General features: G+C 39.1%; 2 protein-coding genes across 2 annotated transcripts; one reads left to right on the top strand and one right to left on the bottom strand.

Moving 5' to 3' along the window:
• Positions 1-946: 946 nt before the first annotated feature.
• Positions 947-5038, bottom strand: LOC110096475 (40S ribosomal protein S18). Its single transcript, XM_020822455.2, has 4 exons — positions 4917-5038; positions 4642-4802; positions 4062-4250; positions 947-1299 (listed from the first exon to the last, which is right to left on the bottom strand). Exons 1-4 carry the CDS (start codon positions 4917-4919, stop codon positions 1194-1196), a joined length of 459 nt encoding a protein of 152 aa, XP_020678114.1. The 5' UTR covers positions 4920-5038; the 3' UTR covers positions 947-1193.
• Positions 5039-5877: 839 nt separating this feature from the next.
• Positions 5878-6733, top strand: LOC110096468 (ferredoxin C 1, chloroplastic). The gene has a single exon (XM_020822445.2). The coding sequence runs from the start codon at positions 5967-5969 to the stop codon at positions 6432-6434; it is 468 nt and encodes a 155-aa protein (XP_020678104.1). The 5' UTR covers positions 5878-5966; the 3' UTR covers positions 6435-6733.
• Positions 6734-14262: the final 7529 nt, after the last annotated feature.

The following is a 14262-nucleotide window of genomic DNA, read 5'->3' as shown; positions in this document are numbered from 1 at the left end:
ATGAGCAAGAGACTTGGTAATGAAAAATTTTATGTAAAAATATTCATTTTCCTTTAAAACGATCTTTTATTTGCATTAATATTAATATAATCACTGAATATTAGAGCAAATATCATATGCTCTAAGCTCAAGGGAATTTTAAGATTTTGAAATCCATCCTACCATAAAAATCATCAGAATATTCTTATTAGCTGTGCGGTTGCTCCTCCCTCTGACATCCATTGTGACGTAACGTAACTCTCCTTAGAGAAATTTTTACGTGCGATCACCGAACCATCTAGAGACGAATCACGATACACCAGATCACCCAGTATATAACAAAATGGTGACATGGCCTCAACAAGAATAGGAGAAAAACACCCAAAGCCAATAAGTTAGACCTTAATTCTACCAGAGCAAGACAGTGAAGAACATAATTCTAAAATCTTGCATAAATACCGCATATCCGAATGTAATGAGAACTTTTTGGCTATGAGAAAAGCTTAGCCACCTCAAACATGGTAGTAAGTAAGAGATGAGCACCTACAGCCGCAAGCTCCAAACCATTCTATTTAGAACGCAAGAAGCAGATCAATCTTCTCCATGCCTGTTGTTCAGCTGTTATCTCCTTCATTCTCTTCTAACCCTTCATCACAATATCTCTATTTATATATATAACAATGACATTGAAACCAATGTATACAAATCACAAGGAAATATACTCTTCCATGACAATGAAGAAAGTTACGCTCATCGTAAGGAGAAATTATTCTGTGCGGAATATATATATATCAATGACATTGTAGCTGAGAAAGAAAATTGTAATATTACTTTTGCAAGCACTCAAAAACATACAACTGGCATAATTTGCCACTTGATGAATTAGCAGAAAACCCCAGAGCAGATGAGGGACACATTAGGCTTGCCTGTAGCATTATTGGGAAGCAGCTTATGTGAGCAAACAACATATTGATATATACAGATTCCATTTGCTTGCCGATGTTTCAAATCTCTTTCAAGAAACACTACAAGAAGCAACTAATTCCATTTCTCGATCATAACAAATACCACTAAGCACTTCATCAAAATCGGTTTAGATAAAACACAATTCTTTCAAATGTAAATGCTGAAAAATAAAAGAAAACATGCTTGGATAGGTTTTCTTAGTTCAAAACACCAACATGACCTCTGCTAAAAAGCTGATGAGGAAAAGCTTATCGCTTCTTTGAGACACCCACAGTCTTCCCCCTCCTACCAGTTGTCTTGGTGTGCTGCCCTCGAACACGAAGACCCCAGTAGTGACGTAGACCACGGTGATTCCTGCAATTGATGGACAGAAATGATGATAGTTACTAAAAAGGAAGTTCAAAATGAGATTAATCTCTACTTGTCTATAGCTATTTCTTCTAATAACCAACATTACATAGGCTATTACAGCATAATACTTTGTATTTAATATATAATGACACTTGGCATTATATGATTGGATATACATCTTTCCTATATCTATAAATAGTCTATAGCCTGTACCGTAAAGCACAAGGAAATAATAATACAACAACAACAACAACAACATCAAGCCTTTATCCCACTACGTGGGGTCGGCTACATGAATCCTTTTTCTCCATTGTGTCCTATTAAAAGCCAAATTCTCGTTTAAATCTAATAAAGAAAGGTCATTCCTAATATTTTCTAACCAAGTCTTTTTAGGTCTACCCCTACCTTTCTTAACACAAGTCAAATCTAATACCTCTACTCTCTTAACTGGGTCGTCGGAAGGCCGCCTTTTTATGTGACCAAACCATCTAAGGCGACTCTCTCTAATCTTATCTTCTACTGGAGCTACTCCAACCTTTTCACGTATATGCTCATTTCGTATCCTATCACTAAAAAGGAAGTTCAAAATGAGATTAATCTCTACTTGTCTACAGCTATTTCTTCTAATACGCAACATTACATAGGCAAACAAAAGAGAAGATTGAAAATGGATGGAGAAAATTTAAAAAGAAAATGGAATTAAAACTTTAAAGCTGACTTGGCAGCAAACGAGGTAGATTAGACGATCTACAAATCAAGTAAATGCAGCCTCTTTGGCTTCATTTGGGACACCTTTCTTCCTGCTTCTTAAAGCGGTTAAGGGTTTAGGGTTGATGTACTAGAAAGCCGTTTCAAGAGGCTGGAAAAAAGCTGTCCCAAACAAAGCCTTTATCAGAAGAAAAAGGCAGAGGCCAACAAAAGTTTTTGATGAAATCTATATCCAGAAATTTTCCTTGAGATATTGCTAAAAAATGGTGGCCTGAAATGTAGCCGGTAAAGAAATGCTTGGCCTTGTCACATTAGAAATTAGTATCCAGTAAGCAACAAGATATTCTGTTTCGCAACAAAGGTACACACCGAAACTTACTATAACTCTGCAATATGTCAGCATGACCTAATGTTTCATGCAGGAAATTTATTATTGGGAATTGAACTACAGAATAAAAACATAATAATGGGAATTGATCCATCGCTATTATCAGTTAAATTAGAATCACCACAATGAATGAAAAACCAGAAGTTCTCAAAGTATAAATGAAATCCAACAAATCAAAATATATCAAGTACTTTCAAAATTTTTACAATATAATGTCAGCCTCCTAAAAGAGCACTCATTCTTGCAATATCAATCTCCTCCGTTGAGAATATGACCACATTCCCAATATAGTTTGATATAACAGAATGGAAAACAGGAAACCCTCAATTTCACCATAAATTATTTTCAATTGAGGGTAAAAAAATGTTTATTTCACAGTATTTCGCCACTACTTGCTGATGAAATGACATTTTACAAAGGAAATAGAGTTGCTTAGTAATTCACTCCACACACTATTGATAGAACAAAACACAAGTATGCCACATACAAGACACGGTATATGTTAGAACTTACAAGTTACCATTCTCATTATACATTCATCTTATACATAATTACAATCTGGAGGGAAAGCTATAAATTTTATGGACAAGTAGTGCAGCTTATTTTTTAGGAAAGCAAATAGAAGTCAAACTCACCAAACTAGTGACATCAGCAAGGAAAAGAAAACAAACAAACAAGGCTTCCGGTTTAATACCTTTGCATGCCAATAGTAAAGAGACTAAGTAAGAGTTATATATATATAAGTGAGAAAAAAGATGGCTACTTTTGACACCTTCCATCAAGAAATTTTTATTGGGTGCGGACACTGGACGTAGCCCTACATCCGAATGCCAATTAAATGACGGCACGTAGCAACCCGACGATCCGACTCGACAGGGATCCTTTAAAATAAATGTTACGATTGAATGAAATCTCATGTAATAATAGTCGGTAACTCTCGGTATGACCGCTCAGTACCACTCTGCACCGAGCGGCTACTATAGTTATCACGCTCAGTACCATAATGTAGAACAACATCTTTAGGTTACCAAGTTTTAAAGTTGTCCGTGACTAAACTCGGTAACGGTCGATGGTATTGCTCGGTATCGTTAGGTACAATGCTCGGTGCCACGCTCAGTACCATGATTGATAGGTACATGTAAGTTGTGAAGTTTGGAACTTCACGATATCCAAACTATCATGCTGCTCGGTGTCGCTCGGTACCATGCTGAATACCATGGTAGCTCGGTACCTTTAGGCTTTTTCTTTTTCCATCGGTGGTTTGCATTCGAGCATATTTCTGAAATCCTAAATCATAAATGAAAAGTTTACTAGTACTTAAAATTTCTCAAAAAACAAAGATAACTCAGCATTATTTTTACCAAGCACCCGATTTTAAACAAACTAGAAGAGACTTTCGAAGTTCTGATTTATTATATCATTGTAGTCCAACATAAAGCTCATAACATAGAAATACTAAGTAAAAAACAAGACATAGAATTTGGTGGCATCCATCTGATCATTCACAGTTAAAGTTAACAGATAAATAAAAAAAAATCCTATTTTTACATAAATTTTTTTGTTTGATCGAGCTACAGAAGAACAAATCCTGCTCAATAAACAATTCCAGCAAGTTTGACTGCATAAAACAGAAAGTAAGGAGATGGAACAAAATTAATTAGAAACATACCTGATTTTCTTCAAACGCTCCAGATCATCTCTAAGCTTCATGTCCAGAGCATTAGACACAACCTGAGAGTACCTCCCATCTTTGTAGTCCTTCTTCCTGTTTAAAAACCAGTCCGGAATCTTAAATTGACGGGGATTTGCAACAATCGTCATCAGATTCTCGAGTTCTGCTGCTGAAAGCTCGCCAGCTCTACAAATACATACTATTTTAATAGCAGCAAAAAATGGATGTTAAATAAAAGAGCAGATCAAACTCAAATTCATACATTTAGAAGAAAAATACAAAAAGACTGAAAGAAGCCATCATGAAATATCAGCAATCTCGCTAAGGTTCCACCGGTAAAATAGATACCAAATGAAGAGATATGTAAAGCATACGCGAAATGAACATAACTTAGAATTCTTAAGCATAGAAACACTACATAAAAATTCAAACAATTGCCGACTCAAAGGGAAATATAAGTCAAAAAGGTATCATAGACGATGATCCACGCCTAATCCACCGGCTCTGCCAGAGCCGTCCAAGGATCTAAACCCAATACTATTTCGAAAATAAACGTGTAAATCAATGAAACAAGAACCTTTTGTTCATGTCCACATCGGCCTTCTTGCAAACGATGTTGGCAAAGCGGCGGCCGATACCCTTAATGGATGTGAGGGCGAACATAATCTTTTTCTTCCCATCTACGTTTGTGTTCAGAACACGAAGAATATGTTGAAAATCTTCGTTCGCGATAAGCGACTGCAATTAAAGACAAAAAAATGAGAATAAGCAGATAAGAGCAAGAAAAAATTTTCTGAAGCGAATATCAAGTAAGAAAGCTTCAAAGGTTATAAGTGAAAGAACGTCTCCCACCATGGCTCCTAGCTTTCTCTTGCAACAGGAAACAGTTGTTTCTCTGTACCGTCTCCTTGCAGCAAGCGGCCGCTAGGGTTTTACACTATATGCCTAGCTTCGGCAGGAACTGTATCTTTTATATATCGTTCATGAATGGACATCCAGTCGATGGACGGTCATGATCGTTCTTTATTTATTTATTTATTTTTCACTTCTTTTAAAAATATATATATAAAGATAAGATAAACTTTTTTTTTTTTTTTTTTTTTTTTGTTAAAAAAATAAAGATAAGATAAACTTAGAACTTGGAAGAAAATTTTCACTTCATAAGCAAATATTTATCGTATATTCTATTTAAATATATATTTTGAATTTAGTTTTTTTGGATGAAAATAATCATAATAATAAATAAGTTTTATGATTCAAAATTAAATTGGTTTGAATAAAATTTAATTTAATATTTGATTGTGAGTTTCAAAATTTTAGAGATGAAAAAAAGCTACATTTATGATTATGATAATGGAATCAAATTTGAACAATAAGGAGAAGATCATTATGACAATATAGTAAATCATAAAGAACTTAGTCATCTCTAAGCATATTATTTAGGACCTAGTTTGTACTCTCCTCGAGCTTCACAAATGAGTCCCACAATGAACAATTTCTTTTCGGTCATCGGCTTGAGTTGCTCTTCTCTTATCATTAGGGAAGCCATAATGCATACAGTAGATGAGATTAAGACTTCATTTGGGACAGCTTTCGTACTGCTTCCTAAAACAAATTTTTAGTATACAATTTTGGAGTTGACGGCGAAGAGACGGAGTGTTATTTTTGATGAGATAATTGTTTTTCAGGTGGTATATAGGTAAATAGAAAAGTTTAGATGTTTAATAGGTAAATAGAGTTGTTTTAAGTGTTAAGTATGTAAAAATCTCTATTATATTTTATATATAATTATAAATCATATATGGCTCATCACCTTATCCGCCCCACCCACGCTCCCTCCTACCGCAGGCTTCAGCAACAAGAGCTGCACTGTGCGACAATACAACGATTCATAGCGTTACAATGGCGACAAGCCTAACTCGCTTCTCCGTTTCCCCTCCGTTACTTCCGCCCAACATCAAACCAACCCCAATCCGCCTCTTTCACCAGTGTCGCCTACCGACGCCGACCCCCGCCGGATCCCGTCGGCGGCGGCATCTATTCGCTAAGTGGTGCAGAGCATACAAAGTCACAATCGAGCACGAGGGAGACCAGCGTACATTAGAAGTAGGCGAGGACGAGACAATACTAGGGCGAGCACTGGAAGAGGGAGTTGAAGTTCCCCATGATTGCAAGCTCGGGGTTTGCATGACCTGCCCTGCTCGCCTTCTCAGCGGTGCCGTCGACCAGAGCGAGGGCATGCTCAGTGAAGACGTCATCGCAAGTGGATACGCTCTCCTCTGCGTCTCCCACCCCCTCTCCGATTGTGTTATCCGTACTATACCAGAAGATGAGCTCCTTTCCGTTCAGCTGGCTACGGCGAATGATTGACTTATTACTCTTCAGGTGTTCGATGAAACGCCTCCGTGCAGCTTCAGAGAGGTTGGTTGCTGCTGAATGCGGTATCTGAATGCTTTTGCTGATTATTTCTAGAATGTAGAATAGAATGTGTTGTTGATGCTTTGAATCAGTAGTTGTTGTGATTTGTGAACTCACATCTTTTTATTGGGGGTGCTAATTTAGGGAGGGCGAGGATATGAAATAAATGAATCATTGGCAAATAACTCATCGCTTCTTCTATTATCCTCAAATTTTTTTAGTGATGAATAAATCAAAACGTTCAAAGACAACGAAGGATCTTGTTAATGGTGCTTACTCGTATTCAACGAGACGAAACTCCAATCATCTTCACACTAGATCCTTCAGTCAAATTCTCAGCGTTTAGACATAACCATAAGAAGTTGCTTATCTTCACTTATGACATAATGAAATTTTGTTTTTTAGATATTAACATCCATCATTGACACATTTGTAAATGCAAAGTTCATTATAGGAATAAGTAAGGATAACAAGTTCCACGTAGGATTTTTTTATTTTTATGGTATTCCTTATAAGATTTCTGTCCTCTTTAATTTAAAAGGCTGTATGGTATTGAGTCTATTAATATGGAAGTGATTTTGAGAAAACGAGTTTAATTCAAGCCCACCCTTTCAAAAATCAAAATGAAATGGCCATATCTAGGATAATTGCACCTACAATTTCCATTGTAATTCTAGAGGATCTGTATCCATCCATAATAGTTGCCATATTTTCATGAAATAATTTAAAGATTTCCATAGAGATGCTCATTTTAACAAGCTTTTATTTGTGTTGTAAAGACAAAGATGAAAGAAGTTGAAGATTGAAAATTAATAGATTTTCTATTACTCTTGTGTTCTACATAATATATACCAGGATTGATCTTCTTACATGAATCTTATAAGCAATGCTAAAATAAGAAACAAATCTATCGAATCAAGATAAATAAAAGTAAAGAACAAAAAAAAGGTATGCATAAGTTTGGACGGTTTTATGGTCGTGAGTAGTGATGGTGTGGAATCTGGCGGTGGAGGGAAATCTAGAATTAATTAATGCAATTGAATATTTTCCAGCACTCCCCATCAATCTGGCATGAAGATGTTGCCCACGGATATCTAACCTACAAAAACTTCAAACTATAATTTAGGAAGCATTTATCTATTATGTAAAATGGAATTTTGGGCTGAGAAAATTGCATTTTTGTTATCACAGTACGCTTTAGTCTTTTTATCCACATCACTTCACAACATTTGTCTGCATCGGATTAGAATTCAATTTTCTCCTACAAATGTGTTGTACCCAGAGGTGGATTTTCTGTTAGTTATGTTACCTTTCGAATCTGCATCTATGTTTGTTTCTATCTAGATATGGACTCTATTTTTTACAACAATCCATTTATTGGTGTGTTTTTTTAATGTATTTTAGAACTTTGAATGCTGCTTCAAAGTATGTGGGACCTGGTGAATACATAAATTAGTTCACTGCACTTGCAGCAAATTTTATATCTGACTTGTAAGAGCCAGGCAGATCAATCTTCCAACTAATCTTTTATGGTATTCATGATCTATCACTTCTCTTTCAGTTGTTACTTTCAACTTTATATTTGGTACGGCCGGAGTCTTAGCAACCTTACACCCAGCCATTTCAGTTCCTGTATGTAAATCAAGGATGTACTTGCATTGATTAATAACAATTCCATCTTTCGATCTCGCAAACTCCATTCCAATGAAATATTTTAGCCTTCCTAGGTTCTTGATTTCATATTCGACCTCAAGCTTCCCCTTTAAATTGATAATCCTAGTATGGTCAGCCATAGTTATAATTATGTCATTAACTTAAACGATTTAGATTATTATTTTTTCTTCAACCGAATGCTTAAAGTTCAAAGTGTGGCTGCTTGGCTTAGTATAAAATCATGCTTCCTAACCAAATCTCTAAATTGTTCAAACCAAGCTCTAGGGGACAATTTTAAACCATATAAATTTTTCTTTAGCTTGCACATTTTACCTCTTCCATGGTATGGTGACAAATCCATATAGATTTCCTCTTTATATCTCCTTTGGAAATGCATTTTTAACATCAAATTGATGAAGTGGCTAGTTGGAGTTATTAGCAATAGATGGAAGTATCCGAATGGAGTTGATTTTTGCCTTATGAGCAAATGTCTCTTAGTAGTATATTTCATGTATTTGAGTAAAACCCTTTCATACAATTCTTGCTTTGTATATTTCTACATTGCCATTGGCTTTGTACCTTACAGTAAACATCAATTTGCATCCAACTATATTCTTGTCAATCGATACATCAATAAAACTTTAAGTTTTATTTTTCTTAAGAGCACTTATTTATTCCATAACTTTTTGAATTCCTATCTGGATCACCTAATTCTTTATGTATAGTTCTTGGAACAAAAACATCACATATTTGATAGGTTTTCTTCTTTTTTCTTCTTGTTGATAAGACTAGAGAGGGAGTATTTGAGTAAAACCCTTTCATACAATTCTTGCTTTGTATATTTCTGCATTGCCATTGGCTTTGTACCTTACAGTAAACATCAATTTGCATCCAACTATATTCTTGTCAATCGGTACATCAATAAAACTTTAAGTTTTATTTTTCTTAAGAGCACTTATTTATTCCATAACTTTTTGAATTCCTATCTGGATCACCTAATTCTTTCTGTGTAGTTCTTGGAACAAACACATCACATATTTGATAGGTTTTCTTTTTTTTTTTGTTTTAGATAGGCTTTCATATGATAGCCTGATAGGTATTTAGTAATGCGATGTTTGATGCAAAGATGATTTTCGTTTCTAAAAGCAGTAAGTAGGTCAAGGTCAAAACAAGATTGGAAGATAAAATGGGTGTAAAAGAGATCTTACTTTGAGGTTTTGAACCATCAATCACCAACTTAAGATTGGATGATTGCTGGAGAAACATCTAAAGTTCTATCCTTTGTAAGGAACTTTTTCGTGACATGAACTTGAAGTTTTGGTTGAGGATTAGTTTCAATTGGTGGTACTACTCCTACGTCTTTGAGTTATATCTTTTATAAGAAACTTTTTCCTAATATAAACCTGAAGCTTTAGTTGATGGTTAGTGTTCATTGGTGATAATTCTTCCCCTACATTTGATGAAGCATTATATATCAAAGGTAAATTACTAGTATGTGTCTCAGTCCCAGTGTGGCTGATCATCTTCTCGGACCAGCTACTGATCATCGCCTTGGTAAGCTATTGCCTCACCAACTAGCTAATCAGACGCGAGCCCCTCCTCGGGCGGATTCCTCCTTTTGCTCCTCAGCCTACGGGGTATTAGCAACCGTTTCCAGTTGTTGTTCCCCTCCCAAGGGCAGGTTCTTACGCGTTACTCACCCGTCCGCCACTGGAAACACCACTTCCCGTCCGACTTGCATGTGTTAAGCATGCTGCCCACTGGTCCTCATATCTTAATGAGTTTGTTTACAAGCTTTGAATGATATTGTTCATGATCATAAACGAATGAAACACCAAGCTATTCAAGCTTATTCATTTATCGATTTAGTATTTACTGAAGTGTTCCAACTTGTTCGATTAGTTAATTAAAAGGTTGTTAACTAGTTCTAACTGAGCCGAGTCACGAATAGCTTGCGGAACGTAACGATTCATTCCAAACAAACACGGGAATTTAACTTCAGATAGTTCAATCACTTCCAAGTGCTTATTTTGATTCTTTGTCCAAATACTTGCGTTGAAAAGAACGTAACCTGGCTTTTGTAAGGTCGTTTGATTTTCGAGAAGCACAAACTGAATTAAGTTTTCAACCAGGCCATGATTCAGTAGTTGAGCACAGAAAGAAGGGAATTGTAATGGACCTAATGGTTGTTGTAGGATTAATAGAAAGAATAAAAAAAAAATTATGAAAGCAGTATAATATATGTCATGATGTATAATATGTAAACCGTTTTGAAACAAAAGAATGTTAATAGTATGATGCGGCTGTGATCAGCCGTTGGATACATTACCGTTACCTTTGCAAATGCTTCTTATAAATAGCTTTTTATATTTATTGTTTTTTAGCTTACCGTTATAGCCAGTCTGCTCCACTAGTGGGGTTTTCGCATTTAGGTAGTTAGTACAAGCACCTTCGTTTTTCTCAGTTCCTGTTTTTAGCTATTTCACTGTGTATTTCGTCTCCCGGAGAAGATGAACTCCTTAGTTGATGAAATCCATTTTCAGGCTAAAGCCTTTATAGTTTTTATGCCTTCTTTGATTGTTCCTGTGAACATGCTTCTTCCGGTGTATACCACATCATTTTGGTATCAGAGCCTGCGGCTTGGAGAGATGGCAGAGTCCAGCAAGCGTGCGACGAGCGAGGAGAACCGAAGTCTGGAGGCACTTTGGGCTGCGCATGCTGGAGTTGAGAAGCGGCTAGATGATATCGCAGCGGCGGTAGAGCGTCTTACTACTGTCTTATGCCGTGAACCACCATTCGTCGGGACGGGAGAGATACCGCCGCGGATGGTGAGACCGGTACCACCAACAGTCACGCCTGCTGAGGGGAACAAGGTATTCCCGAATAGAGGTCGACGACGACCTATATTGCTTCCGGAGTTGTCTGATTCGGAAGAAGATCGTGTTAGCTTTAATCCAGAGGGATTTTCTGATTCCGACGCGGATTTGGGAGAGCGGAGACCTCGTCGATACACAGGGTGTGATCGGCATCAGGGTGAGTTCAGAGTTAAGCTGGACATCCCATTTTTCGACGGAAGGCTGCACATCGAAGATTACCTTGACTGGGAACGATCCGTGGAGAACTTCTTCGATTATATGGAGATTGAGCCTGAAAAGCAGGTCAAGTATGTTGCTTGCCGTCTCAAGGGAGGTGCGAGCGCTTGGTGGTCGCAACTGCTTCAGTCTCGCCGAAGGGAAGGGGGTGGACCCGTGTGTAGCTGGATGCGAATGAAGCAGCTCCTGCGGGGGCATTTTCTCCCTACCGACTATGAGCAAATGTTGTATTTTAAGTATCAACATTGTGCTCAAGGAAATCGGTCCGTCAGCGAGTATACGGAGGAGTTCTACCGTCTCTCTGCCCGGAATGATTTAAATGAGACCTCCAATCAGTTGGTGGCGCGTTACATAGGCGGGTTAAAGGACAGCATTCAGGACAAGTTAGAGCTGAGCTCCGTTTGGTCGTTATCGGAGGTGGTCAACTTCGCGCTCAAGGCCGAGTTACAGCTGGGATGACACCTTGGAGTAGCTCGCACAGACGCCCGTTCCAGGAACCCGGTACAGAAACCGCAAAACCTCCAGGAACGGCTCCGCATAAATCGCCAACAGTGCTGGATAACAGCGGACCAGTGAATCCTGTTAAGCCCAGTTCCGATCCTAGAGCCCCAGTAAGGCTCAAATTTCCATTCAGAGAGAACCCCTATCCTCGGCCTCAGGGACTCAAGTGCTTCAGGTGTTTTCAACCTGGACATAAGTCCAACGAGTGTCCTAATCGGCAACAATTACAGCTACTAGATGGAGAAGCCGAGGATGAGGGTGACCATCCTGAAGAGGAGCTGCACGAGGAGGTAGAAGATATAATCGGCGATGAAGGAGAGCCGATAGTCTGTGTACTTGAGAAGTTGTTACTGGCTCCCAGGAAGCAAGGGCATTCACAACGACACTCTATCTTCAAAACTAAATGTACAATAGCAGGCAAAGTTTGTGATCTCCTTATCGACAGTGGGTGCACGGAGAACGTGATTTCCCGAGCTGTGGTAATTGCCCTGAAGCTCAAAATGTAGAAACAACCGCAGCCGTATAAAATCAGTTGGGTAAAGAAAGGAATTGAAATCACAGTGACGGAGACGTGCCGAGTTCAATTCTCAATCGGGAAGCATTACCTGTGAAGTGTTGTGCGACATTGTGGAAATGGATGTCTGCCATCTTATCCTCGGGAGGCCATGGCAATTTGACGTGGGGGGCTGTGTACGACGGACGAGCTAACACATATGCTTTAGAATGGAAAGGCAAGCGGCTCCGTTTCTTACCACATTCTCTTAAACCAGGAGATAAAGCTGAGGCCGCACCACCAGCCCTGCATTTGGTAACGGGTAATGGGCTGTTGTCATCTTGTAAAGAACGTGCTCTGTTATTCGCTTTAGTCATCTGGGAAAACACTCCAATCAGCAAGACCAGCGATCATCTGCGGTGGAACACTTGTTAAAACAATTTCGGGATTTACTCAATGAAGTCGTCTCCTCCTTGCCTACGTTAAGAACTCTACAACACCAAATCGATCTAGTTCCAGGATCGACACTTCCAAATTTTCCCCACCATCGCTTAAGTCTGAAGGAACACCAAATTCTGCAACAACTAGTAGACGACCTGTTGAAGAACAATTTGATTCAGCCCAGCTTGAGCCCATGCGCGGTTCCCGCACTCTTGGTTCCAAAGAAAGACGGAAGCTGGCGTACGTGCATGGACAGTCGCGCGATCAACAAGATCACCGTCAAAATTCGGTTTCCCGTTCCACGGATCGAAGAACTTCTGGAGAGACTGTCGGGAGCGACTGTGTTCTCCAAGTTGGACCTCCGAAGTGGCTACCATCAAATTCGGATCCGACCGAGCGATGAGTGGAAGACCGCCTTCAAAACACGCCATGGCCTGTATGAATGGGTCATGCCGTTCGGACTGTGCAACACGCCTTCAACGTTTATGCGTCTGATGACCGACATCCTCCGGCCGTTCCTCAACATTTGCTGTGTTGCATATTTTGACGATATTCTCGTCTACAGCGCGTCCATGGCAGATCACGTGGTGGTTCTGACAAATGTCTTCACGGTCCTTCGGCAAAATCAACTGTACCTAAATCCAAGTAAGTGCGAATTTGCTGCCCATGCTGTTTACTTCCTTGGCTTTGTTGTTTCGGCCGCAGGGGTACAAGTTGATCAACGCAAGGTGGAGGCCATCTCCAATTGGCCAGTTCCCAGATCACTCATTGAAGTACGAAGCTTCCACGGGCTTGCCAATTTCTACCGTCAATTCATCAAGAATTTCAGCTCCATGATGGCCCCTATCACCAACTGCCTCAAGCTTAAAACATTCTGCTGGGACGAGAAACAAGCTCACAGTTTTGAAGAAATTAAACAAGCCTTGTCGTCCACTCCCGTATTGGCTTTACCCAACTTTGATAAACTGTTTCACGTCGACACAGACGCATCCGGCATTGGCATTGGAGCTATGCTAAGCCAGGACAACCGCCCCGTCGAATTTTTCAGTGAGAAACTATGTCCTTCGCATCAAAAATGGAGCGTTTATGAGCAAGAGCTCTATGCGGTCGTGCGGGCACTGAAACAATGGGAACCGTATCTCCTCCATCAGAAATTCGTCCTCTGCAGCGATCACCGAGCTCTGTAATTCATCAACAATCAAAAACACATCAACCGTATGCACGTGCTGTGGGTCATGTTCCTGCAACGGATCACCTTTGTTTTAAAGCATAAGTCAGGGGCTCAAAATGTTGTAGCCGATGCTCTAAGCCGGCGCAGCGCTCTTCTTATTCAGCTGCAAACAGAAATTACCGAGTTAGATTGCCTAAAGGAATTATATGCGGCGGACCCAGATTTTTCTAAGATTTGGGCAGACTGTTTGCACGCTGAGTCTAACAAAGACTTTTCCATCAGACATGGATTTTTGTTTAGACTGAACAGCTTTGTGTTCCTGATTCATCCTGGCGGCCTCAACTCATCAAGGAGATTCATTGCGGAGGGCTTGAGGCTCATGTAGGCAGGAGAAATACTTATCTACAGCTTCAATCCAGATTCTATTGG

Source organism: Dendrobium catenatum, unplaced genomic scaffold (genome assembly GCF_001605985.2).
Source record: "Dendrobium catenatum unplaced genomic scaffold, ASM160598v2 fragScaff_scaffold_716, whole genome shotgun sequence".
In the NCBI taxonomy this organism is placed as follows: Eukaryota; Viridiplantae; Streptophyta; class Magnoliopsida; order Asparagales; family Orchidaceae; genus Dendrobium; species Dendrobium catenatum.
This window is presented reverse-complemented; position numbering and strand designations above follow the sequence as displayed.

Coding starts and splice junctions, on each gene's coding strand:
- LOC110096468 (XM_020822445.2), top strand. CDS start 5,967: ATGGCGACAAGCCTAACTCGCTTCTCCGTTTCCCCTCCGTTACTTCCG.
- LOC110096475 (XM_020822455.2), bottom strand. Junction 4,251..4,641: donor GATGTGGACATGAACAAAAG/GTTCTTGTTTCA, acceptor ATGTATTTGTAG/AGCTGGCGAGCTTTCAGCAG. Junction 1,300..4,061: donor GAGCGTTTGAAGAAAATCAG/GTATGTTTCTAA, acceptor CATCAATTGCAG/GAATCACCGTGGTCTACGTC.